General features: G+C 56.4%; 1 protein-coding gene across 2 annotated transcripts; it reads right to left on the reverse strand.

Annotated features, from left to right (window-relative positions):
- Positions 1-7,740: 7,740 nt before the first annotated feature.
- Positions 7,741-17,822, reverse strand: SLC6A17 (solute carrier family 6 member 17). Of its 2 annotated transcripts, none has more exons than XM_068419301.1 (11): positions 17,537-17,822; positions 14,095-14,252; positions 13,673-13,799; positions 12,797-12,978; positions 12,334-12,444; positions 11,086-11,327; positions 10,190-10,382; positions 9,627-9,819; positions 9,276-9,435; positions 8,553-8,715; positions 7,741-8,109 (listed from the first exon to the last, which is right to left on the reverse strand). In XM_068419301.1, exons 1-11 carry the CDS (start codon positions 17,820-17,822, stop codon positions 7,741-7,743), a joined length of 2,184 nt encoding a protein of 727 aa, XP_068275402.1. The 2 variants fall into 2 exon arrangements, with proteins under 2 accessions (XP_068275402.1, XP_068275403.1); XM_068419302.1 differs by having other exon boundaries at positions 9,627-9,809; positions 10,183-10,382.
- Positions 17,823-23,016: the final 5,194 nt, after the last annotated feature.

Consider the following 23,016-nt stretch of genomic DNA (forward strand, 5'->3'; position numbering starts at 1 on the left):
AAGCGCGGCTGTTCCTGGGCTGGGAGGGGGTGGCCAGGCAGACAAATGGGTTGTATCTGGGGAAGGAAGAGATCTTTTAGCCAGCAACACCCGCCCAAAGCTGTCTGCTCTCTAAATATGCCTTCAGATTTTTAATGTCCATGAAAAAAAAAGAAAAAAGAGAGAGAGAGAGAGAAAGAGAGAAAATAGAAAGAGCTTGATGAATAAGGGCCTTTTTGGAGCAAGAGGGAGTCACTTCTGCAGGGACCTCCTGCAAGGCTGAAGGCATCTCAGAGAACAACCAGGTGAAGAATGGAATGAAGAGCAGGACCTGGAAGATCTCAAGGAGGATCAGCTCCAACCTGGAAAGCCACAGCCCTTGGTTGGGTCCTGAGGGCACGCTAAGGGGTCTCTGGGGCCCCCCCACTGGTCTCTGCACGGCACAGTGCCCTGAGCCCTGCCTGTGGCCCAGCACATCGGACACGTCCCCAGCTTGGCACACCGAGACCAGGGCAATGGGCCACAGGATGCTCAAAGGGCTGTGTGGCCTAAAGGAGAGGTTGGGGACATGCTGGGACCACGCGATGGTTCCATCCATGGAGAGACAGAGGAGGAAGGTGGGCTGCAGCTCACTTTAGTGAGAGACGATCCTGCTTTGGGGTCGAGAAGAACAAACCAACCTCTCCAGGTCCTTCCAGCCCAGGATCCTGTTAATAAAAACATATGTTGACCTTGGCAACCTATAGATGCTCCAGACACGGTCTCTGCCCTCTTCCCTTCATGCTTTTGGTGGGATGGGTCCATCTCCAGCTGTGGGTAGCAGCACCCATGGCACCACAGGGTGCTGATGCTGCAGAGCGGCTCCCCAGGGCACGAACCCCAAGCCAGCTTTCAGGATGCTCTCTTGGAGGTGGGTCTTCCTGAAGAAGCTGTCGCAAGCCACAGGCAAGGTTCCTTTCTGCCGTCCGCCTCTGCCGGGTGAATTTTCCAGCTCAAATCCCTCATCGCCAGCTGAGCGCAGATATTTGGGCTGCACACACGGAGTGTGCAGCCTCATCCCTCCATGACCTCTGCCTGGAAGGGGAGCTAGCTCATCCCCCGACCCCCACGTAGGACCTGCACCCCGAATTTCTCCCGAGGATGCGGGTGACAGGGTCCCCGTGCTGCTGTCACACAGTGCCATCTTGTGGGTCCTGCGACAGCGGCTGGAGCCAAGGCAAGACAGAAAACAGGCGGCGGAGGGTGGCTGGGTCCAGCAGAGAATCTGGCTCCATCCGCGGCCACGCTGATGCCATTTTGCTCCATAAAAGCAATTTGGGAGCGGGAGGAGGCTGGGCTGGAGCGGGGACGGTGGTGGTGATCATCTGCCTTTGGAATGACCCGGAGCGGTCTGTGAGCTGGTGCTGTGCCTCAGTTTCCCCATCTTTAAGAGTCGGGAGAACTGTCTCTGGTTTTCTTTCCGAGGTGCTCGGAGAACCACAGCAAGATGTGGCTGTTGGCAGCTCCACCGTGTGTCCGTACCCTGGGCCAGAGCTCTCTTTGGAGATGGGACACCCAAAAACCACCCCCTGATCTGACCATACCAGCCTCCACCTCCCACCAGGCTCTGAAGGCTCCCTGCCTCACTCTCACAGGAAATTCAGTATTTTTTTTTAAAAAAGCACATATTTGGCTTAAGTTTTACATTTGGGCCTGTTTCTCTGCGTCCTTTTTCTAGCTCCACAAGAGCCAGAATCACCCTTTTCACTTTGTTTCACTCACCTGTTTTGCAGGGAGCCCCTGGCACTGGGAGCTAGGGCTTTTTGGCTCCTCCAGACTCACTCTCAGCCCCCCTAATCCTGCCCTGCTCTCACCCTCCTGCCCCAGGGCATTTCCACATCGCCCAGCCCCGTGCGATAGCTGCAATCCCAAAGGCGCATCAGAGCCGGGGTTTGGCAGGGTTTTTGCTTTTGCAGGCAGCTGCCTGGGAGAGGAAAAGGGGATAAAACCAAACGAGGGCCCTCCGTGCTGGGGGGGTGGCCTGGGGACAAGGTGGCATCGCAGCAGCCTGCCAGCGCCTTGTCCTCAGACACAGTCTGGCTGTGGGGACACGTGTCCCCTCCCTGGGTTCAGGATTTGAGGCTCTTCCCAAGCCCAGAGTCACCCAGCACATAGCAGCGAGCTGAGGCTGGACAGCTCAGCACAGCAGCGAGCACCACGTGTGGGTACCGCAGAGCTCTGGGCATCACCCTGAGCGGGGCTGGGTGGGTGCTGCAGCCAAAATCTGCATCCCCCCCCTCTGTGCCACCTCCCTGAGGAGGAGCTGGGAGCATCTCCATCCCCGTTCCCACAGATTGGGGCTGTGCCAGGGTCACAACTGCCCTACGTGTCCTGTTGTCCTGGTCATCGCCCCTGAGGGATGTTTACTCCCAGAGCCAGGTCCTGGGTGGACTCTGAGTGAAGATAACCCATGTGCCACCTCCTGCCTCCACCAGTGCTGCTCCTCCAGCCCCCATTGCAGATGCTCTCCCCAGTCCTACACCAACATCTCCAGATGATGCAGAGGTCCTCAGAAAAACTGCCCTGCTCCTACGCAGGGTACGAGCTCAGTTCACGGCCACGGCAGTACCCCGATGGCATCCCCAGTGCCGGCGGATCTCATCTGGTCCCATCCATCCTGTTTTCTTCCCTCCTTCCTCATCCTCCCCAAGCCTGGATCAACCCTGGGAAGCCAAAGGAGCTACAAAAGATGGGAGGTTAGAGGCAGCCCCGCTCCTCACCACACCTGGTACTGAGCTAACACCCAGCAGCTGAAGTCATCTGGGGCTGCTGGAAATCTCTGGTCCTTCTCTAGGGAGGGTCTCCAGACTCCCAGTACCCCCAAGTGCTGGTCTCCAGATTCCCAGTACCCCCAAGTGCTGGTCTCCAGACTCCCAGTACCCCCAGGATAAGCCACCAGCAATGTCAGCAGGGTGTTACACAGAGGAACAGACGCTACATCTTACCAGTCCGTGTGCCCCGTAAAGCCAATGTGTACTGGTTGAACTGGTCCAGGATGGAAGATCACCTCCACGATGCTCCTGAAGCACCTGCTGGCAGCTGAGCCAGCCCCTTGCAGGGGCTGATGCTGGATGGAGGAAGAGAATCAGAGGATGAGGTGAGGCAGAAGGATGGTGATGGGACAGGACAGGGAAGGACAGAGACGTCGATGCCCATGGGGGCTGACAGCCCCAATACCCATTTCTTTACCTCTCCACAACCCCAAACCTCAGAGAGCCCCCAAAGCCTCCCCCAAGAAGGAAACCAGAGGCAGAGAAGAGACTTAGTGAGAAGAGATTTGGTAAGAAGAGACTTTTAATCAGACTCCATTACAGCTGTTACAGGGTTTCTCTCGACCGCCGAGGAGTCCGGCCGGCACGGCACGCGTGGTAAATACACCGGCTACGAGGATACACGGGACGAGTTACTACGAGCTCTGTGCTTTTACCTGTACAGGAGGGTTTCGCCAGCGTTGTGCCTGCCGGGGAAGCGGCCGCATCCTCCGCGCTGCCATGGCTCTGCCCGGGCTGCGCCACGTCCCTCCTTGGCCACCAAAGTGGCCACCGGGGCCACCCTGCCCTGCTCCCCGCTCCTGCCAGCGAGACCCAGGCTTGGGGAAGGGTGAAGGACAGGAGGGAGGCAGTGGGAGGTGCTGGGGGTTAATATGACCTACAGGGTCTGGATGGGGGCCAGGAGGTGAAGCTGGGGCTGGTTTGGAGGGATCAAGGGGAACGGGCCAAGGGACACCCGGGGATGGTGCAAATCAGCAGAGGACAGCCAGCTCCAGCCGTCCCCTCTGCTTTGCACCAGGGCCAAGGGCAGATCCAGCCCCAGAGCCCGATGCTTGGGGATGCAGCACCACAGCCCTACGGGGCACCCTGGGACCTGCAGCCCCCCCATCGCAGGGTGGGGACCCTCCTGCAAAGCTCCTCTCTGCCCTCAGCACCACAGCCCAGACCCCCTTAACCCCTCCCTTTGGGGTTTAAACCCCTCTTGATCTCCCCAGCACCTCCTTGTCCCCCAGCCAGGGACACCATCCTGCTCTGAGCAGCAGGATTCGGGCTGGGAACCGAGTGGGGAACCAATATGGGGGGACAGGAATTTTGGCAGCGGTTCCCCCCGCCTTCTCCCACCACCCGGAGGAAAACTGAAAAGTGCCTGTGCTCACAACTAGCAGCTATTCCCTGTGCCTCCGTGGAAAAAAAAAAAAGGGGGGAAAAAAGTGATTTTCAGGGCTAAAAGCCACTGGGGGTTGGCCTGATGCGCAGCCCAGGACCCCGAGAAGGTGCATTGAGGGAGAGCGGGAGAAGCCCCCAACGCAGGCTCCAAAAAGTGACCGAGTAGGGCAAGAAGTGAATCCTAAACAAACCCCACACCCACGCACACAGCCCCACGCACGGCATCTACGGACAAACACGCGCACGCCTGCACGGCAACGACACGGATCACTGCGAATTTAAACACACGCACACCCCAACACTCTGTGTCTAACACCGAGCAAACGCCACGAAGAAATAACAGTATTTTCCACAGATAAAAAAATAAAGGCGGTGTCCCCTCCTCTTCTTCCTCACTGCTGGATGCCCAGGGCAGCTGGATCCCCCCCGCCACTGGAGCTGGGTGGGGGACGGCCACCCACCACGCACGAGAAATTAAAAGGTAAAAATAGGTCCCGATATACAACGAGAATTGATCTGTACAGCACTGGGAATGAAAATAGGTCACGGGCCACTTTGGAATACGTTTTGTCATTTAACAGCATTTACAGTGACATTTACAGCATAAATATACAATAGAAATAGAGAATCTCTACGGTATTATTCCATCTCCTCTCTCTGTATATATTTTATATATATATAATATAGCTTTTTTTTGTTACCTTCTTATCGACTTTGTCTCTTATTGATGCTGCAAGAAGAGGGGAGGAAAGCGAACGCCTCCCCGGTTGGTTTGGGAATTGCGATGGGAGAGACGGAGGATCGGATCCTTCGTCCCAGGGTTTGAGGAGCATCATGCCACGGGAGAAGATGGGACCAAGCATTTCGGCTACGGGAGGTGTCCTGCTCCGTTAACTCCATGGGAGCTACGGTGGGAATCCGGCCCCCGGGCTCAGAGGCATCGGGAAGGGGATGTTGGGCAACGGTTTGGCTCAGACTCTGTTTTGCTGGTTGGGTGGAGGACACAAGGAGAAAGAAGAGATGGGAGGGAACATCTTGCCTAATGACAGGGAAATGCCGTGGGGTTTGTGCTTCTCCCATTTAAAGATGGTGCAGTGGGGATATTTCTACTGGAGATGGTGCGGTGGGGATATTCCTACTGGAGATGGTGCGGTGGGGATATTCCTACTGGAGATGGTGCGGTGGGGATATTCCTACTGGAGATGGTGCGGTGGGGATATTCCTACTGGAGATGGTGCGGTGGGGATATTCCTACTGGAGATGGTGCGGTGGGGATATTCCTACTGGAGATGGTGCGGTGGGGATATTCCTACTGGAGATGGTGCGGTGGGGATATTCCTACTGGAGATGGTGCGGTGGGGATATTCCTACTGGAGATGGTGCGGTGGGGATATTTCTACTGGAGATGGTGCGGTGGGGATATTTCTACTGGAGATGGTGCGGTGGGGATATTTCTACGTCCTTCTCTACAGGCAGGGAAAGGAGAAAGAGAGCAGAGGGGATGACGAAGGGGAAACCACTGGAGGAGAGACAAAAGCAGGGTTGATCGTGACTGCACGGGGCTGATGCTCCTCAGAGCCATCAAAGACTGAGCTGCTTTGGTTCAGTCCATGCCTTCATTTCCCCCCTGGAAAAATGGTTAATGAAGGGCCTCAGCTAATTGCCCATCAAGAGTCTCCAGGTCACCAGCCAAGCCCATGGAGAAGGACTATAAAGAAAAGATCACAACCCACAAGAGAAATGTCTTTTTAGGGGAGCTCCTGGCCCCAGGGATGCCAAGAGAAGTCAAGGATGTGGCGAATGGACCAGGTACTTTCTGCCTTCACCTCCCAGCCAAAAGGAGAATCGAGGTGGAAGAAAACCCATTGACAGGGAAGTGGAGAAGAGAAGGGCTTGTGGGTAAGCACCCACAAACTTGGCCTTCAGACTGGCTTGAAATACCACCATGCATGATCTAAGCCCAGCAGAACCAAGGATGAGAAGCTTGCCCAGCTTTTGGAGGCCATAGCAACGTGCTGGGAGGGAGAGAGGGTGCAAGCAGGCTGCTGCTCCCCTGTCCCCATGGGGAAAGGAGGAAGATGCCATGTAATACTGGTACCCTTGACAGAAATGCTCAGCTACAGGTAGGATTCAGGGAAACGACCCTCAGTCCCAGTGGGAGAGACCTGGGGCTGGGAGATCCCAACCTTTCCTAGACACCCTGGGGAGAAAGAACACAAGGTCACATCAATCTGGTCCCCAGATAACATGAATGGGCACAATAGAGGCCCCTGGCCTCTAACAAGGGCTCACCAGCCTGGATCAAGGGCTAGCGGGGACACTGGGACCTGGCGCTGACTCCCAGTAACTGCTGCTCAGTCTGCTGTCCCCAAGAGCTGGTTACCCCCATCCAAAAGCTGGTGAGCTCCTGTGGAGATGCACTGGGAGGCAACGGAGACCCCTTGGCTCGAAGTTATGAGAAATGAGGACACATGTCCAGAGATAATCACTGCCCAGCTCACCTCAGCTGGTGGGTGCAAGGGAGGTAAGTCAGGGGGTGGTTTCCTGAGAGCTAAACCAGGACTGTGGTAGGACTGGATGCCCCACAGCTTCTCTGCTTGTCCCTCTGGGACACCCAAAGATAGTGGCAAGAGGAGACGATCACCACGCCAGGGATTTTGGTTCAGCAGAGCATCCCACATGTCAGGAGTAATTCCAGGAGAGCGCTCCTGACCCCAACCACAGTAACCCTATCCAGACCCCACACATGCTCACACACCCAAATCACACCCTCACTTCAGAGGTCCTTCTGCCACTCAGCACAAGAACCGCCCAACCATGGAGCACGCTGACCACTTCATCCCATGGACGGGACATCTCCATGTCTCAGAACAACCCACAGACGCTGTCCCCATGCTGGTGGTAACAAAACAGATACCAAGGACCCACCATCCGCAGTCACACATCGCAATGTCTCAGCCAGCTCCACTCTGCTCCCTGCCAACCCTGGTCAAAATTTTGGGGTTATCTGGGTGTGTCCACAGCTATAAAAACTACAGGAGATACAACAACAACAACGGTGACAACAGCAGCACCTTTTTGTGCTATGAACATCGATGGTTAATTGTGCTCGTTGGAATAAGGCCATGACTCCTCCCGGCTAAAGGACAACAGACTGGGAGGGAAGAGCGCTGGGTTACAGGAGGAAGCATGGTTGGCTTTCCACCTGACGCCAGGTCCTTTTTCCAACCATCAGCTGCTTAGAAAAGAGAGATTCTTTGCTTCAGATTTGAGCTGCTTGAGAACAACTCTCAGAAAGATATTGCAGCATCTCTTGTTCCTCCTCCCTTCCCCTAAGGGAAGCCTGGGGGGTGCCTGCCTTTCAGACGAGGGTCATTGGAGGAGTCCTGCCCCTCCTGCAGTCCCTTCTTCCTGATGTCACCTTAGAAATGGCTGCTTTTGGTTACGATTTTAAGAGGGGTTTCTTCTTTGTCTTCCTTATGAATTAATTTTCCTGTTGCCTGGGCAGCCAGGATCCACTCCCCAGTGACCTCCTCTCCTGGTGGGGGTGGTCGGCAGGCAACCATCACAGTTCAGATTCAGGGGTGCTGTCCAGTAGGTACCCACTCCCGTATCGTCCGTTGGGGGCACTGCTCATTTCCATAGGGGAGTTGCTCCCGGGACCCAGGTAGGAACGATGTGTGGGCATGGGGGATGGGGTCTCGCTGGGCACTTTGCTCAGGATAAAGCGGGTCTCATCGTTGTCTTCCAAATTGGAGATGTCCTTCATCATCCGGCCCTTCTTGTAGGTGACAGAGAGGGCGTTGGAGCCGTCTGACACAAGGTGGAACTGCCGGAGGACAAAGACCAGAGGCAGAGGGAGGGATGCCAGGATGATCAGAGAGATGAGGATTGCCATGGCCCAGGATGGATAGAAAAGGAACTTTTCTGCAGCCTGGAAGAGACAAATATTAGTGTCAACAAGCAGTAACAGCAAAGGTGATGCACACCATGTACAATGTCTCCTAAGAGCTAGGCAATTCCTGCTGCCTCCTGCCAGACTTCATCCTCAGGGCCAACACATGAAGCTATCAGAAGGTGGGTTCCACTCAAGGAAAAGGACATGGTCCTGCACACAGCACGTAGCTGTGGAAGCAAACCAAAACCCAAGCTCAAACTTCAGCCCATGATCAGAGCTGGCTGGAGACTTCTGGGCAGCATGGACAGACCTGATTGCTTGGAGAAGATGAGCGGCCACAGGCAGGACATCTCCCACTAGGAGAGGGGAAGAGAAATGAGCAGAGCTGGGAAGAGCAGGGTGGTCTGCAGCTCCCAACTGCCCCCTGCTCAGCCTGGACCTGGGGTGGAGGTGGCTGCAGGGAAAGGAGCTGTGCTCACCTCCTCTCTGATCCATGCACTGTAGCCCGGGGGGCTGACTCCCAGCTGGATGATGCTGGCAGTCATGAGTACGGCCATGCAGATGGGAGAGACGTACTTCCAGGTGTAGTAGTAGAACTGATAGGGCCGGAAACCCAGCATTTCCGTCAGCTCCTGCATGAACCTGCCGAGAAGAAGAGATGGAGCCATGCCGTTCCCCACCTCCCAGTGAGAAACTCCCTCCCAGGAGCCCCCGTTGTAAATTGTGCTCAAGGTAGAGCATGAAGAAGAACCCAGCTGACCCAAGCAAGCATCTCAGTGTCCCTCACACCTGTGGGACTGGTTGGGAACCTCCTAAGGAAAAGGCCATTTGAGCATTAGCCAGAGCCTCCTTTGCTCTGGCCAACTTATGAACAAGAACAGGCACTGGAAGGAACAAGATCCCCTTCCAGAAGGACCTGGAAACCTCAGACAAAAGGGTAATCACAAGTGGCAGAGCACCACAGCCAACAGTAGATACCCACTAGAAGGGCCTGCTCCTAGGGCTGGGTTACTCCTAGGGCAGGGCAAGAGGATCAAGGTGAACTGAGTTCCTGTCTCTATACGGTAGCTGCCCCTGGGGCATTTGCTCCATCAGAGCTGGCCTCTGGGGAAAAAGTCTAATGGAAAAGAGCTGGAAAGAGGGAGGGTTTTTTAGCCAGGAGTCACAGCACAGTTATTCTTTTTGTTGTACAAACGCCTTACTTGTTGGTGCCGTAAATCCAGGCCACAGCGATGTTCTCCAGGATGACCACGACCGTGAGCGGCAGCGTGGCTGAATAATCATCAAACATGGTGACAAAGTAATTCCCAGAGCGCTGCACAAAGATCAGTCCCACCAGGAAGGCGAAGATGCAGGAACCAACTGTGGGGAGCAAACGAGTGAGGTCAGCAAAGCACCCCAAGGGGAACCAAGGCCTCCACCACAAGGTCCATTCCCTGCATTAGTGGGGCCCAGCACACGTCCACTATGTCCACACTCTTCTGGAGTGACTCCCCAGGACAATGGGGACCCTCCACCCCTTCCCCAGGAGGTGGCAGGAGAAAAGACCTCACCTGTGAACACTTCCTTCCGCACCTTGAAGGTGTCAATGATGGGCGTAGTGATGCCTGACATGGTCCCGATCATGCTCCCCAGCCCCAGGTTTATCAGCATCAGGAAGAACATGACAGACCAAAATGGTGAGGCTGGGAAGTGGGTCATGGCTTCTGTGAAGGCAATGAAGGCCAGGCCAGTTCCTTGCACTGACTGTTCAGGGAGAGAGAACAAAAGATGAGAAGAAACACATCAGGGACACAGCCTACAATCTCCTGCATGCCTCAGGTCTCTCCTGTCACACTGAACCACTCTTTGAGGAAAGAAAAATCAAGTCTGGTACCCCAGCCTAGAAGCAGTGATGATCCTACTAGACTTGCTGTGGGCAGACCTTTCCCTCACCCCAGGAGGAACCACTGTGTGCTGGGGAAGACCACAGGGACAGGGAATCTCCATCCCTGGAAGGTCTCAGAAAACAGGTAGACAGCTGACACAAGTCTCAGACACAAGTAGAGCAGCTCCCACCAGGGAGAGACAATGGGGTGGGTGACCTCCTGGTCCTACTAGGAATGCCACCAGGTACCTTGTTGAGTTCGTCCTCCAACAGGCAGGCATCCAAGCCCAGTTCTTTGAAGTGCCCCTCTTTCACTGTCATGATCACCCTGTACATCTCATTGTAGTCCTTGGCGGTGAGGTGGGAGAAGTTCACATGGGGTGGAATGAGGTCGTGGCTCAGCACGTTGGTGTTCAGGTAGCCCAAGATCTTCTCAGCGTTCCTAAGGGAGAGCAAAGTCTGGTCACCCAGAGATGTCCCCTTCCTCCCAGGGTGGAGGAGGGGCCTGGCCATGGAAACCCTTTGCACCAGGCAGGATGAACCTCCCCGGGTCACAGTACCCAGATCTCAGTCAGAGGACCTCTTTGCAATCTCCCAAGGTGTAAGTAAACATTGCGTTAGGCCACATGACAGAGGATGCAGATGAGGGCCCACCAGGGAATGGGCTCTCTGCGCCTCCTTCCCAGGTTTATCTCCTGCTCTGCGACTCCACACCGCATGGCCTGGATTTTTATGGATGTAGCTCACTGTCTAAAGATAACACTAGGTGTAGAAATTCACCTTCCTCCAGCTGCTGATAGGGTACAGCAGAGCAGCTCCCTTAACCTTGCTGAGAAGTAGACCCTATGATGAGCGCAAACTGGGGGAAACCCAGATGATGTGACTAGACATGTTGGCTTTACCCTCAACTTGCAGACTAAGAGCCCATCTTAGGGCTCGATTTTAGGTTGCAGAAGCCGAATACCCAGCTCCCTCAGCTACAATGGGACATCTCTGGAGATCCAGGTCTTGACCATCAGGAACATGGGTCCACCAAAACACAGTATCACCCAGCTCCAGAGCACTTACTCTATTGCCTCCAGACCCACCACAACCAGCAGTAGCAAAGACCTGCCCACCCCAAACAGAGAAAAAGCAAATCTTACTCCACCACACATTTCTCATTCATGATGTTGGCCTTAAAGCCCAGAACAGCAAACACAACCAGGGTGGCCAGGACAGACGTGAAAAAGTTGATGAAGGAGACAAGGGTGGCATCAAAGTGGCAGTTGTTGTCTTGCTTGTTGTAGCTGGAGAAGGCGATGACTCCCCCGAAGCCCAGGCCCAAGGCGAAGAAAACCTGTGTAGCTGCCTCCCGCCACACCTGGGGGTCCAGCATCTTGTCCAGCTTGGAAGGATGACATAAGAAGTAGTGAGGTGAGTTTGGTGGCCCCACAACTCATCCCAGTGGAGCCAGAGCTAAAAAGGATGCTGTGCCTACAACCTGGGGCTGGTTTTGGAGCAGCCATGGGAATGCTTTGATCTACCACGATCAGGTCTTGCATTACCCAGCACTCATAGATCCTTTTTCTCTTTCCCACAGAGGGCAAAACTGAGGCATGGAGAAGGGCAGGTGAAGCTTTGACCTGACCATGTCTCTGGGTGCTCCATCTGCCCCAGAGCCCAAGCTGGTTGCCTGATCTCCCAGTGCAAAGCCCTACAGTTTCCCAGTGGACCACCCAGCTGCCCTGGAGAGCTGGTATCCCTGTTCCCCCACCCAAGGGAGTCACACACCATCCAGCAATGGGTCTCCATCCTCCCCCAGTCATCTCCTGCCTCTGGAGCACATGGAGCACTTGAAATCAAACATCTTGGCTGGTGGGTTTGTTTAACCTCCTGTCCCCCCAGCCACACTCCCCCCTCTCCTGCCAGCCAGAGCTGCAGGCTGGAGCCCTCTGAGCAACATTCATCAAGAGATCATAATTAATATCTTCTAACAGCCTTGCTGGCTGAGCTGATTCATCTACATTTCTGCTTAATTGATTAGTTAGCTGGTTAATTAATGGATGCATACCACCAGCGGAGGTTTTGCTGCCAGCCAACGTCTTCCCGTGGAGTCTCTAAATATATCACCTCAGGCATCCTCACATCCCTACCCTGGTGTCTGGGCACCTAAAGGTGACAGGAGTGATGCTAAGGCTCAAAGCAGCTCCAGGATGGGGAGTTTGCGAGGCTCTTGGCTGTCCTGGCCTGCATTTAGGGTGCTGCTGGCACCTCCTGATGATATATCAGGATCTCTGAGGGAGTTTGGGGTTGGTACTCTGGTTTTTGGGGTGGGGAGGATAAGGGAAAATAGGGTGTGACCAGCTGGGAGGAGAACGTGCTTGGAGTCTGCTGGGCTTGGAGGCTCTTACCTTGGGTGTGAACATGTGCATGATCCCATCCACCGCCCCGCGCAGCAGAAGTCCCCGCACCAAGAAGCAAACCAGCACCACGTAGGGGAAGAGCGAGCTGAAGTACATCACCTAGGGCAAAGAGGGATCCAACATGGACGCAATCTCATTTACTGCCCGCTGAGCCACCTCCTCATCCAACCCAAGGACAGCTCAAGAGGGGTGAGAAGGGAGGGTTACCCTCCCCAAAATGAGGTCTGCTCCTCAGGCAGTGCAGGGTTAAGGTGTGGGACTCCTCTGCTACCTGCTAACACACCAGATGTTTTGCAGAGCACATCTGGAGACAGGGATGTTCATGTGTGTCCCCCAGGGGACACAGCATCCTCCAGCCACCCCAGATCAGGGCAGGAGAGCGTGGTCCAGGCAGGAAGTTTCTGCCTTGAGAACAGACCCCAGCCAGGCTCAGGTGGCCACCAATACCCACCTTCCCTGAGGACTGGATGCCTTTGATCATGGCCAAGCCAACAAGGCTCCAGGCCACCAGCAGACACAGGGTCATCTTCCAGTTGAGCCCCCCACTCTCCGAGATGGAGTTGGAGATGTCCAGGGTCTCCCGGTACCAGAAGTAGGTGGTGGCTGAGCTCTTCTCACATTCGGTCTCCACAACTGCAACCGAACAGAGACAGGAGAGCGTGAGGGAGCTGGGGGAGAGTCACTCACCATCTCTCAGGGAATAAACATCCATTAATGTCAAGGACCTGCCAGAGCTGGCCAGAGAAGACAGGCACCCCTGGAAACCAAGAGCCAGGAATTAACGGGGCTCATTTTTAGCAGGACAAAGAAGAGACACGACACAAAGTCATTGTGAGGTGAAAATAAGATGTTAAATACAGGGAGAGACATTTGCATTTGCTATAAAGTCTCCAAGAGTGTCCCAAGAAGATGCTCAGATGCTATTAAACACCATCAGCTCCATCAGAGTCTCAGTCAGGCAGCGATGAAGCAGCCAGGTGAGCCCTGCCTGGCTCTCGCTGCCTCCCTCCGTGGTCCTGGGTCAGACCCTGGCCCCGAGCACCGAGGCAGCCTGGATCCCCGAGCTCTGCATCCCCAAACTGGCATCAAATCCCAACAACGTGTAAAGACCCCGAGGTGAGAGTGTGGGAGAGACTCGTCCAACCCAAGGAAAACATCTCCATATGATCAAGGCAGCTGGGCTAGAGAGGACCCAGTGCCCCAGGAGACACCCCAACCTCTGGTGTCCCCAACCTGCGATAGCTACGGAGGTTGGGGGTCACCAGCGTCCCACAGCCCCCCTTCCCTCCTGGCTGAGCCTCCCCCCATGCCAGCAGCCATCCCTTACCAGCCACCGAGCCGTTTTTCACGATGGGGCACTCGCTCCATGGAAGAGGGTACTGGAAGGACTTGAAGAAGTAAAAGATGCTCCAACCGATGATGACGTTGTAATAGAGACCGACAAAAAAACAGACCTGGGGGGAGGAAGGATGTGATATTAAATCACAGTGGGCAGTGACACTGTCCTCAGTGCACCTCCCGCCGGGCAGGGATGGGGGGGATCCCGTGGCTACTGGGATCAGGGGCTGGACCCATTCCCACCCAGCCCTAGACCCACGGGTGGAGGTGGAAAAACTCCCCTTGACCTCTCAAACCTCCGTGTGGGACCCCTCGAGATTTGCTTCCGGGCCACCCCCTCACTTTGGAGCTTGCAAAGTCATCCCGTGCACCCCGAGGCGGGGGCCCAAGGGGACCCGTGGGTGCACTCACGAGGCAGCTGGCGTAGCCGATGCCCCCCAGGCGAGGACAGATGTAATTCCAGACGCCGATGCTGCCCCGACGGATCCGCTGCCCCACTGCCAGCTCCAGGAAGAAGAGGGGGAGCCCGATGATGACGAGCAGGACGAGGTATGGGACCAGGTAGGCACCTGGCAAGGGAGAGAAAGCTCCTCGTGGACCCATCTCTGCAGGCTCTCATGCAGCCAAGGACAGATGGGCAGGGATGGACGGGCAGGGCAGAGCTGGGACAGGCTCTGGCTCATCCATCGCTTCATTTGCAATGGATCTGGGAAGGCAGATCAGTGCTTGGGCAGCAGAGAAGACAGCCATGGAGAGGAGCAAACGCCCGTGCGTGGAAGGGAAGGGTGCAACATCCCCTGCCAGCGTGGGTACACGTGGGGTAGACCCCAACGCACCCAAAGACACGCAGCTTCAGTATGGGCACGTCACCCTGTGAGCCACCTGCGTAAGCCAACCCATGGGGACACGCACACGTTCCCAGCCCTCCCAGACACGCGGGCAGGCAGGAGCCCTCCTGTTTGCCCACGTCCTGCCTGCACACACGTGTCCGAGCCCAACCGAGCCCCCTGCACCGCCACGCACCCCCCATGGACACCCGCATCCCCGGCGGCACCATCCACCACGCCACGTGCCACGCAGCGAGGTCCTCTGAAACAGCCAGAATTAGAAACATGGTTAATCTCTGCCTAATTAAGGAGGCCGGAGAGAAATTAGCAGTTCCCGAAGCATAACCGAATGACCGTAAAGGATTTGATGATTCACGCCGCAGCGCCCGGCTGATGAATTACTCCAACCTGCTGCCAGGGGCTGAGGAACGGGGCTCCGCAGCGTGTGGCTCGCTCCCGCGGGGCAGCGGGAGATCCAAAGGCACCCGCCGGAGCCCGGCTGCTTTGAGTAAATTCCCGGCTGGGTTTACACCCCGGTGACAGCCACCATCCCTCGGCTCCGGGTAGGACCTGGTGCTGCTCCGAGCAGCGACGCTGCAAAGCGGTTCAGCCTGCAATAGTTTCCCCAGCCAGGGTTGGGGGTTGATGTGTTAGAGATGCAGGTGGGGAGATTAATTAAGATGCAGCGGCCCAGGGTGATGAGGAGGATGGAAGCAGAGGCAGAGAGCAGGGCAGAGCTGGAGCCCGGTGTGATTCAGGAAGGAACCACGAGCATCCCCATCTCTGCAGCTCCCTCCTGGGCATCCACATCTCGCCCTGCGGCTGGAGAGGAGAGAGATGGACAGATTCAGATGCAAATTGGTCCAATTTTGGAGATTTTCTTCCCGTGATCACTGGGAAGATGGGCACCAGCTCACGGCTGTGCAGCACCAGCTCCCAGCACACCGTGTCCTGGAAATTTGGCTCCAGCCCATCTCGCTACCAGCACGCAGCCGTTCTCCCCTGCAGACACCCGCTTGGGGAGCAGGAGAGAAAGCAGCAGCCAACTCCACATCCCAGGGCTGCTGAGCCCACCCAGGAGCGGGTCTGTCCATCACTCCCCAGCTCCCGCATCCGTCCGTCCGTCTGGCACCAGCCTCACAGCCCGGTGGGAAACCCAGCCGGGGGCCAAGAGGGTTAAACAGGGTGGGAAGAAAAGGCAGAAAAATCAACGTCTGCCCCATGGGACAGGGGAGATGAAGCCACTTGGCCAAAAGAAAGAGCACAGGGAAGCTCAGCAATCCGCTGCTCAAGCCAGCTCCCAGCTCCGTGCCTCAGTTTCCCCATCTGTAAAATAGTGGCGATGGTTGGGGCAGCTTGTAATGCCTTTCTTGAGATCTGCTGCAGGAAGATGTTCTACAACAGCAAGGAGCTCCTCAAACCAGCTGCTTGTCCCGGTTCCTGCCTGGCTCAGCACCCCTGTGCCCCACCGCAGGATGGGGCCGAGCTGACGGGTTCAAACCCAGCATGCCCATCTCCTCCGCTGCAGTGGGTCCCAGGGCTGTTGTAGTTTTAATTCCCTGTCCTCGCTTCATATCCCATCGGGCCTTTTGTCTGAAAACATTTGCTTAATGCTCCCCACGTACAGACAGAAAATTCAGCCCTGGATTTCTAGGGAATACAGCAGGATGAATCCCAGGCGGGGACCATGAGCTGCCCCTCCTGCTACCCAGCACCTGAGACAGCCGAGGCTAAAGCCCCACAAACGAAGAGAACAGCAGAGACCCCAGAATAAACTGAGAAATTTTCATTCATTGCACTAATTACAGTTAGTTATCGCCTGCTGTGCCAGTGGGGAAACTGAGGCACGGCTGGGTTAGGTGCTTACAGAGAAGCAGGACTCTAGATCTCCAGCCTCCGGGTCTGAGCTGGTTCCCAACCTCATTTAATCAGGAAAAACTTCTTGGAAGTCAGAGGCCAGATGCAGAGAGCTGTGTCGTGAAGCCAGCAGCGCCGTACCCATCTATCCCAGCCCTGAATTTATCCCCGGCTCTGCCTCCGACCTCCTTCAGGCAACGCGTACAACCCTCCCCGCTGCACCTGAAGCGCCGAGACCCCCCTCCTCGGCTTTGCAACGCGGCGAACGCACCAAAACCGAGCCTTGCCAAAAGCCAGTCTCACCCAGACCCAAACCAGGGCACCGGGAGCTGAGTGTGCCAGCGGCTGGGGAGATGCTGGGATGCAGGAGCGGGGCGCAGCATGCTCCATCCCAGCCAGGAACGGAGGGCGATGGGGTGGGAAGTGCTGACGGCCCAGGGCTTCGTTTGGAGGAATGACTCATTATGAAGACGACACTGGAGATGTTTTAATTATTGAGAGCATTGCGAGGCTTGTCAGCTCCAGGGCTGGGGGCACGTTGAGTGATGCAGCGCTGGGAACGAGGGGAGTGAGAGGGGGAGAGGGGAAAGCTGGGCTGACCCCAGCGGTGTCAGCGAGGGTCGGCGCTGCTGGGGAGAGGCCTCAAGGCTGGGGCTGGGTTAATGATGAGCAACCTGCCCTCTCATCAGTGTCACGAAAGGTGTCGGGTCTCAGCGGGGCTGGAGGCTGCTCCTGGAAGCCCAAGGAGGTGCCATGGGGTGGGATGGGAGGATGGGCTGGCTGGAAGGAGGGTTTGGGAAGGGGCTGGAGCCCAAACAACGTGGCTGTGGGACCCAGGGAAATGGAAGGATGCTCTCTTCTGTTTTCACCCCCTGGTTTCCAAATTGCCTCAACAGGAACTGGGAGCTGCAGTGAGAAATCCTGGCTCCCAGCCTGGCATTCGCCACGACTTTGGAGCAGGCAGGAGGACACCCTTTAGGAAAAGGCCACACTGGAGGTTCCCACATCTCTGCACGGACGCACACACAGCTCCTGGCTGCCCCTTTGCACCTCCAGAGCCCAAATAACGCCCGTCCTGCCCCAGGATCCTCACCCCGATGTGCAGCGAGGCAGGATTGGGCCATACCCTCCTCCCCAAGGGCTGAGCCCGTCCCTGCCCCATCTCTCACCTCCTCCGTTCTTCTGGCAGAGGTAGGGGAAGCGCCAGACGTTGCCCAGCCCCACGGAGTAGCCGATCTGCGCCAGGATGTACTGCAGCTTGCTGTTCCACGCCGGCCGGTTCTCCGCATCCAGCTCCTCCTCTCCATCCTTCTGCTTGTCCCACGTGTCCCCTGTCACGTTGAGGACGCTGCGTTTGTAGTCCACGGGCTCTTCGTGGGCCAGCAAGTCGGCCACCGACTCAGTGACATGCTCGCTGCTGTGCTCCCGCTGCGTCACCTTGCTGTTCTTCGGCATCGGGACGGCTCCGTGCGACCCCAAGGGTGGGATGGGGCGAGGGGAGATGATGAGTGTCCCGCAGGGAACAGCACCCGTGTGAGCTACAGCTCGGGCCTCACCTCCTCTTCATCAGCAGGACCTGGATGGGGAAGGGGTCAACAGAGGATGAGTTGGTTTTGCCTTATCCCAAGGGTGTCCTGGTGGTGGTGGGAGCAGCAGCACCGGGCGGAGAAGGGTCCCCATCACCCCACACCTTGGGGACATCCATCTGGACTGGGGGATGCTAAGGGCCCCCATCACCCTGTGCCTTCAGGACGTCCCTCTGGGCTGGCGGATGCTAAGGGCTCCCCTTCTGCATGACCAATTGACCAGAAGCAACCCTCTGGGTCAGCATTCATGGAGAAGAGCCTCCCGCGACCCACAGGAGGGAATTTCCCTGGGCTGCAGGGGATGGTGACAAGCGATGGAGCGGGTCACATCACCAGGACACCTCTTTTATCCTCTACCAACCCCATTCCCAGGCCAGGAGCACTGGCGAGGGCTAACACCACATCCAGCACTGGCCAGGGCTCTGCCCTCGCTGCACTCCTGGTCCCTCAGCAGAGCCCAGGCTCAGCCCCATGACAGCTCAGAAGCACTGCGGGGACGGTGACAAACACCCAGGCCATCTTTCCAGCCCTGGACGTTATCAGGAGTGACTTAAAAGCCTAAGAGTCTGCACCTAAATCTTCCCAGGCAGCTTTACAACAGATAACAGCTGCAAAACAGTGGCAGCCGAGGCAAAACCATCAATCCTCCCAGCCCCTCCACCTTCCCAGCCTTCACCAGGGAGAGCCATACCAGTCCCACAGCACCTGCACACGGTTACACCAGTTACACCAGTTTGCCCCCACCACCTCATTCCCAAACCTGATGGCACCAGATCCCACAGGTGTGGGGTCAAGATGGGTGCAGGCAGGGTAATTTTTGGACCCATGGAGGGAGTCCCATACTGGGAGAACTGGGATCAGACTGGCAGCTCCCGCTCCAGCTGGGACCGTGGAGCTTCACCAGCTTGGGGGAAGACACAGAAACCCCACAAGAAACCTCACATCTTGGAAAAATGACTCTCCCAAATGGCCCCACCTGCTTCTTCTCTCTCCCCTCCATTCCTCCTTCCCAGGGGACACCAGGCTGGTCACCAGCCCCTGGAAGAGCAACAGTGACCTGTCCCAGCCTGGCCTGACCACAGCATCATCTCGCCCTCACCCTGGGGGCTTTCTTCTTCAGTTCAAAGCTCGTGTGAGACCCAGGTGGCAGCTCACAGGTGACGTTGCACAAATAACCCATCAGCACTGTCCTTGGGGCAGCCGACACTCAGTGCAGGTGGCCGGTCTCTACAGGGATGGATGATGCAGGATGAACCTCCTGCTGTCCCCTCTGGCAAGCCAAAAGAAAACCCTCCCATGACTTTCCAGAGCCATCCCCAGTTCTTCTTCCCTTTGCCCAAACATCCATCTTTTTGACCCAACCCAGCTCACAAACCCCCACCTTTTCATAGCAGCGGGTTCAGCCCAGGCAGCAAAGCCCATCCCCAACCAACACACCAAGGTTCTGACCCAAGAGGGAAGCAAAGCATCGGCAGGAGGAAACCTCACCCTCACCTGGGTGGTTTTTCACCCCTGAAGAAGGTTCCCCCTTTGCCAGGCCCCGTTCCTCTCAGAAAAGCTATTTTCGGCTGTCGGCTGCATCCGTTGCCAGGCAACTGTGTCGGCTCCACATCTCCCCTGGATCCGGCTCCTCCAGAGAAGCCGTTTGAATTATTCTTTCAAGCCTGGCCCAGCGATGTTTAATTTCCTAACGAGGGCTCATTCACGTAAACTGCTCGCAGCTCAATCGTGGCAATTACCAGCACGTGGCTGCCCAGCACTGGAGCATCCTCAGCCGGGATGGGGACAGGGCCTCATCCAGCAGCCATGAAATCACTGGGATTTCCACTGATTTTTGGATCAGGTTCTGTATAGGTTAATGCAGACCTGGTTGAATCACCCATGAGTTGTTCGCTGCTCCCTGTCTGCTGAGCAGCTACTCAAGCTCCTTCTGAGCGAGGGTGACTCAGACCTTCAGGAGGACTTGGCCTCAGGGGCTAAAGTCTCTCTTTATATTAAGGATAGAGCCTAGAAGAGCTAGGATCAGCTGGCCAAGCCCTCAGAGCTCAGTGCCCCATAGTGAGGGCACCCAAACTGCTCTCCTGGGACAGCTCAACTTCTTGGAGCAAAGCCTGGGAGATGCCCAGCTGCAGGAAGGTGGTGTTGAGCCAGGCCAGCATGATGGGGTCAGGACAGACCCCACAGCATCTCCCTGTGGATCTCCACCTGTCCCCCTCCTCAGCATCTCCCTGTGGATCTCCACCTGTCCCCCTCCTCAGTTTAGGTCCCCCACAATGTTATCCTTAGGAGCTGAGAAGCAGCAGGACACAGCAGTCCTTGAGGAGCAGGTTTCTTCAAGCACCTCCAAAGGCCCAGAGCCTCTCAGCGCCTTGGAGGACACTCGAGATGGCAACGTTCCCAAAGGATTTGGGGATCAAAAGGGGTGCTTGGTTGCTCTCCCGCGACTGGAGCAAGGGCTCTCTAGGCATTGGGATGAGGTGAGGGTGAAGGAGCAGAGGTACAAGTCTTCCTCCCCATGGGAGATGCACCCAAATTGACCTAGAGCAGAAGAAAACCATGGTAGAGGTCCAAACCTCGATCCTGGCATGGCTCTGTCACTGTGTCCCCATGGCTTGCTTGGGGAGGTCCTGCTCTCTCCCAGATGGCTCAGCCCCAGCCTGGTGGTGTTGCCTGGAGGAGATCCAGGCCTGAAGGAGAGGACTCTTCTCTCCACAACAGCGATGCCGTGAGCGTACCCAGCCTTTGCCATCCGTGTCCCTGCCAGTACCATGAGATGAGCCCAGCCAGAACCAGCACAAAGCCACCAACCCACACGGAACAGGGACCCGATCCAGGGAACAGTGAGGTCAGCAGAGCTCTTCCTATTAATTTCCCCAGCATTTTGCACCAGCCCCAAGGTCCACACCCCTCAATTGAGAAAGCACAGTCCAAATCCATCCGAGAAAGATATTTCCACCCATTTCTTTGATTGAAAAGGGAATTTAATCAAAAAATTCATCTGCCAAAAATAATAACCACCCTGCGAGAAAGACGAGGCAGATCAGCTGACAATCAGGAGCTTTCCAGGCTGGAGAGAGAAAGGAAACCCTTGTCACTGACAGATGGAGATTCAGCTTGTTTACTTAGCCCTCATGACCTTAATTTTCTTAAATGTGTATTTTTTTTATTTCTCTTTAGAAGATAGATTAGGGTCTTTCAGAGCTCATGGCTTGTGATAACCTCACTCGCGCTGCCGGACCAGGGATGCTTTTACACCAACCACCTTGCCCAGGGAACACCAGTGTTGATGCCACCCATCAGAGGGACCACAGCTTTTCCCACATCAGGACCAGGGAAAGGACCAGTTTGTGCTGGGGTTGGTGCCGAGTGTCTCTAGAGATCACTTGAGAGCAGCCAACAACATCCCGCGGGGCGTTACGTTGGGGAAAGCATCACAGGGTTGTCCCTGGGGGTGACTTACCTCCTGCCTCTCCCACCGCTTGCTGTCCCTAGGTGTCTCCTTGGATGGGATTCCCACATTCACGGTCCCCAGTGGGTGCCTTCATGTCTAACCCCTTGCAGGACATCAGCCCCCGTGCAAAGCAGCCACCATCCCCTGAGCCCCATTCCCACACCAGACTCACTGGCTGAGCCCAGGGCTCCTGCTTGCACCAAGTGACAATCCCCCATCCATGTCCCCCCCACCCAGGTGACACAGGAGTGGCCTCGACCACCGCATCCCTTGGCACTGACAGCCCAGGAGCCACCGCTGCAGTGGGCTGAAGCCACGTGGCGATGGTTTGCCGTGGTACAAGCTGGATTCACCCCACACCGGGAAGGGGCAGAGATGGAGAATCTCCTGCTTTGCTACACCCAGGGGGTTTGATCCCTGCCCGGAGGCTCCCATCAATCCCAGCTGGAGGTGGAAACTGGGGGAAAAGCTGCTATTTGGGATGAGCGAAGACCTCGGGGAGCCAAGGGCACCACGTCGCCCAGCCCAGCCCCACCAGCAGCATCACGCACGGTTCAGCGGAAGAGGGATGTCAGAGCCACGCGTCGTGCCTCGGCCCGGCCTTGCTTTCTCGGGAAGGCGGCTGGGGAGCAATCAAGCAGGCTGGAAACGTGTCAGCAAAGCTCTCAGCTAGGCCTGGGAGCGCAGAGGCAGGCGGGGAGGAGACGGGGATTTACAGCAGCCTCCGAGGAGAGCAGTCACCAGCAGAGAACATGCTCTGGGTCTGAAGGACGGGCACAGGGGGGAAGATTTCTCCTCTCCTGTGTCGAAATTCTACTCTTACACCCTGTTTGGGTCCGTACAGGGGAAACTGAGGCAGGAAAAAACACAAGCTGAGATTGGGTGAATTGAAAATTAACACGTAAACCATGAGGACTCTCTGCTGGTCCCTCCCCACCTGATCACCTCTCCTCCTTCAGCGGCCACCCTGCCACGGTCAGCTCCCAGGCAAATCCCCCGCAGCACCTAAAGGAGAGGGGAAAGATGCTCCTGGCAAAGCATCCAGCTCCCCAGGCCCGGGAAGGTCCGGCTCGCTCCATCAAGGTCACAGAGCAGGGAAGGGAGGGAAGAACAAAGGGGCCAGAGGCACAGAGGGACTTCAGGAGGTGCAAGGCCACTCTCGGGTTCGGGCTGGGAGATCTGAGCATCAATTTGCAGCTCCCTGACACTCACAGGGCCAGAGAAGCCTTGTACCCCAGGCCAGGCTGTTTGATGCAGATGGGGAGACTGAAGCAGAGAGAAGGGATGGATCCATGGTCACCCAGAGAGCCTGGGATGAAGAGGTGGAGGGAAGGAGCAAGCATCCCTCCTGTCGTCCCTCTGTACGCTGCAAAGGGAAAAAGCCCTGGGTGCACATCCCGGCTTTAAAACCAAATCATGAGAAAACTGGCTCCAGGCCCCTGCCTGCTGCTGCCTGCGGTGAGGAGCACCTCTGCGATGGGAGAGGGATCACCCCCACAGAGCGGGTCCTTCGGGACATGTCCCACCTTTACTAGCCCCAAGAAACCACGGGCAGGACCCTCCCAGCAGCACCCAAACTCCGCTTCAAAGCCCCAAGAAGTGATTTTTTGCC

The sequence above is a fragment of the Nyctibius grandis genome, chromosome 27, assembly GCF_013368605.1.
Source record: "Nyctibius grandis isolate bNycGra1 chromosome 27, bNycGra1.pri, whole genome shotgun sequence".
NCBI classification, from domain to species: domain Eukaryota; kingdom Metazoa; phylum Chordata; class Aves; order Nyctibiiformes; family Nyctibiidae; genus Nyctibius; species Nyctibius grandis.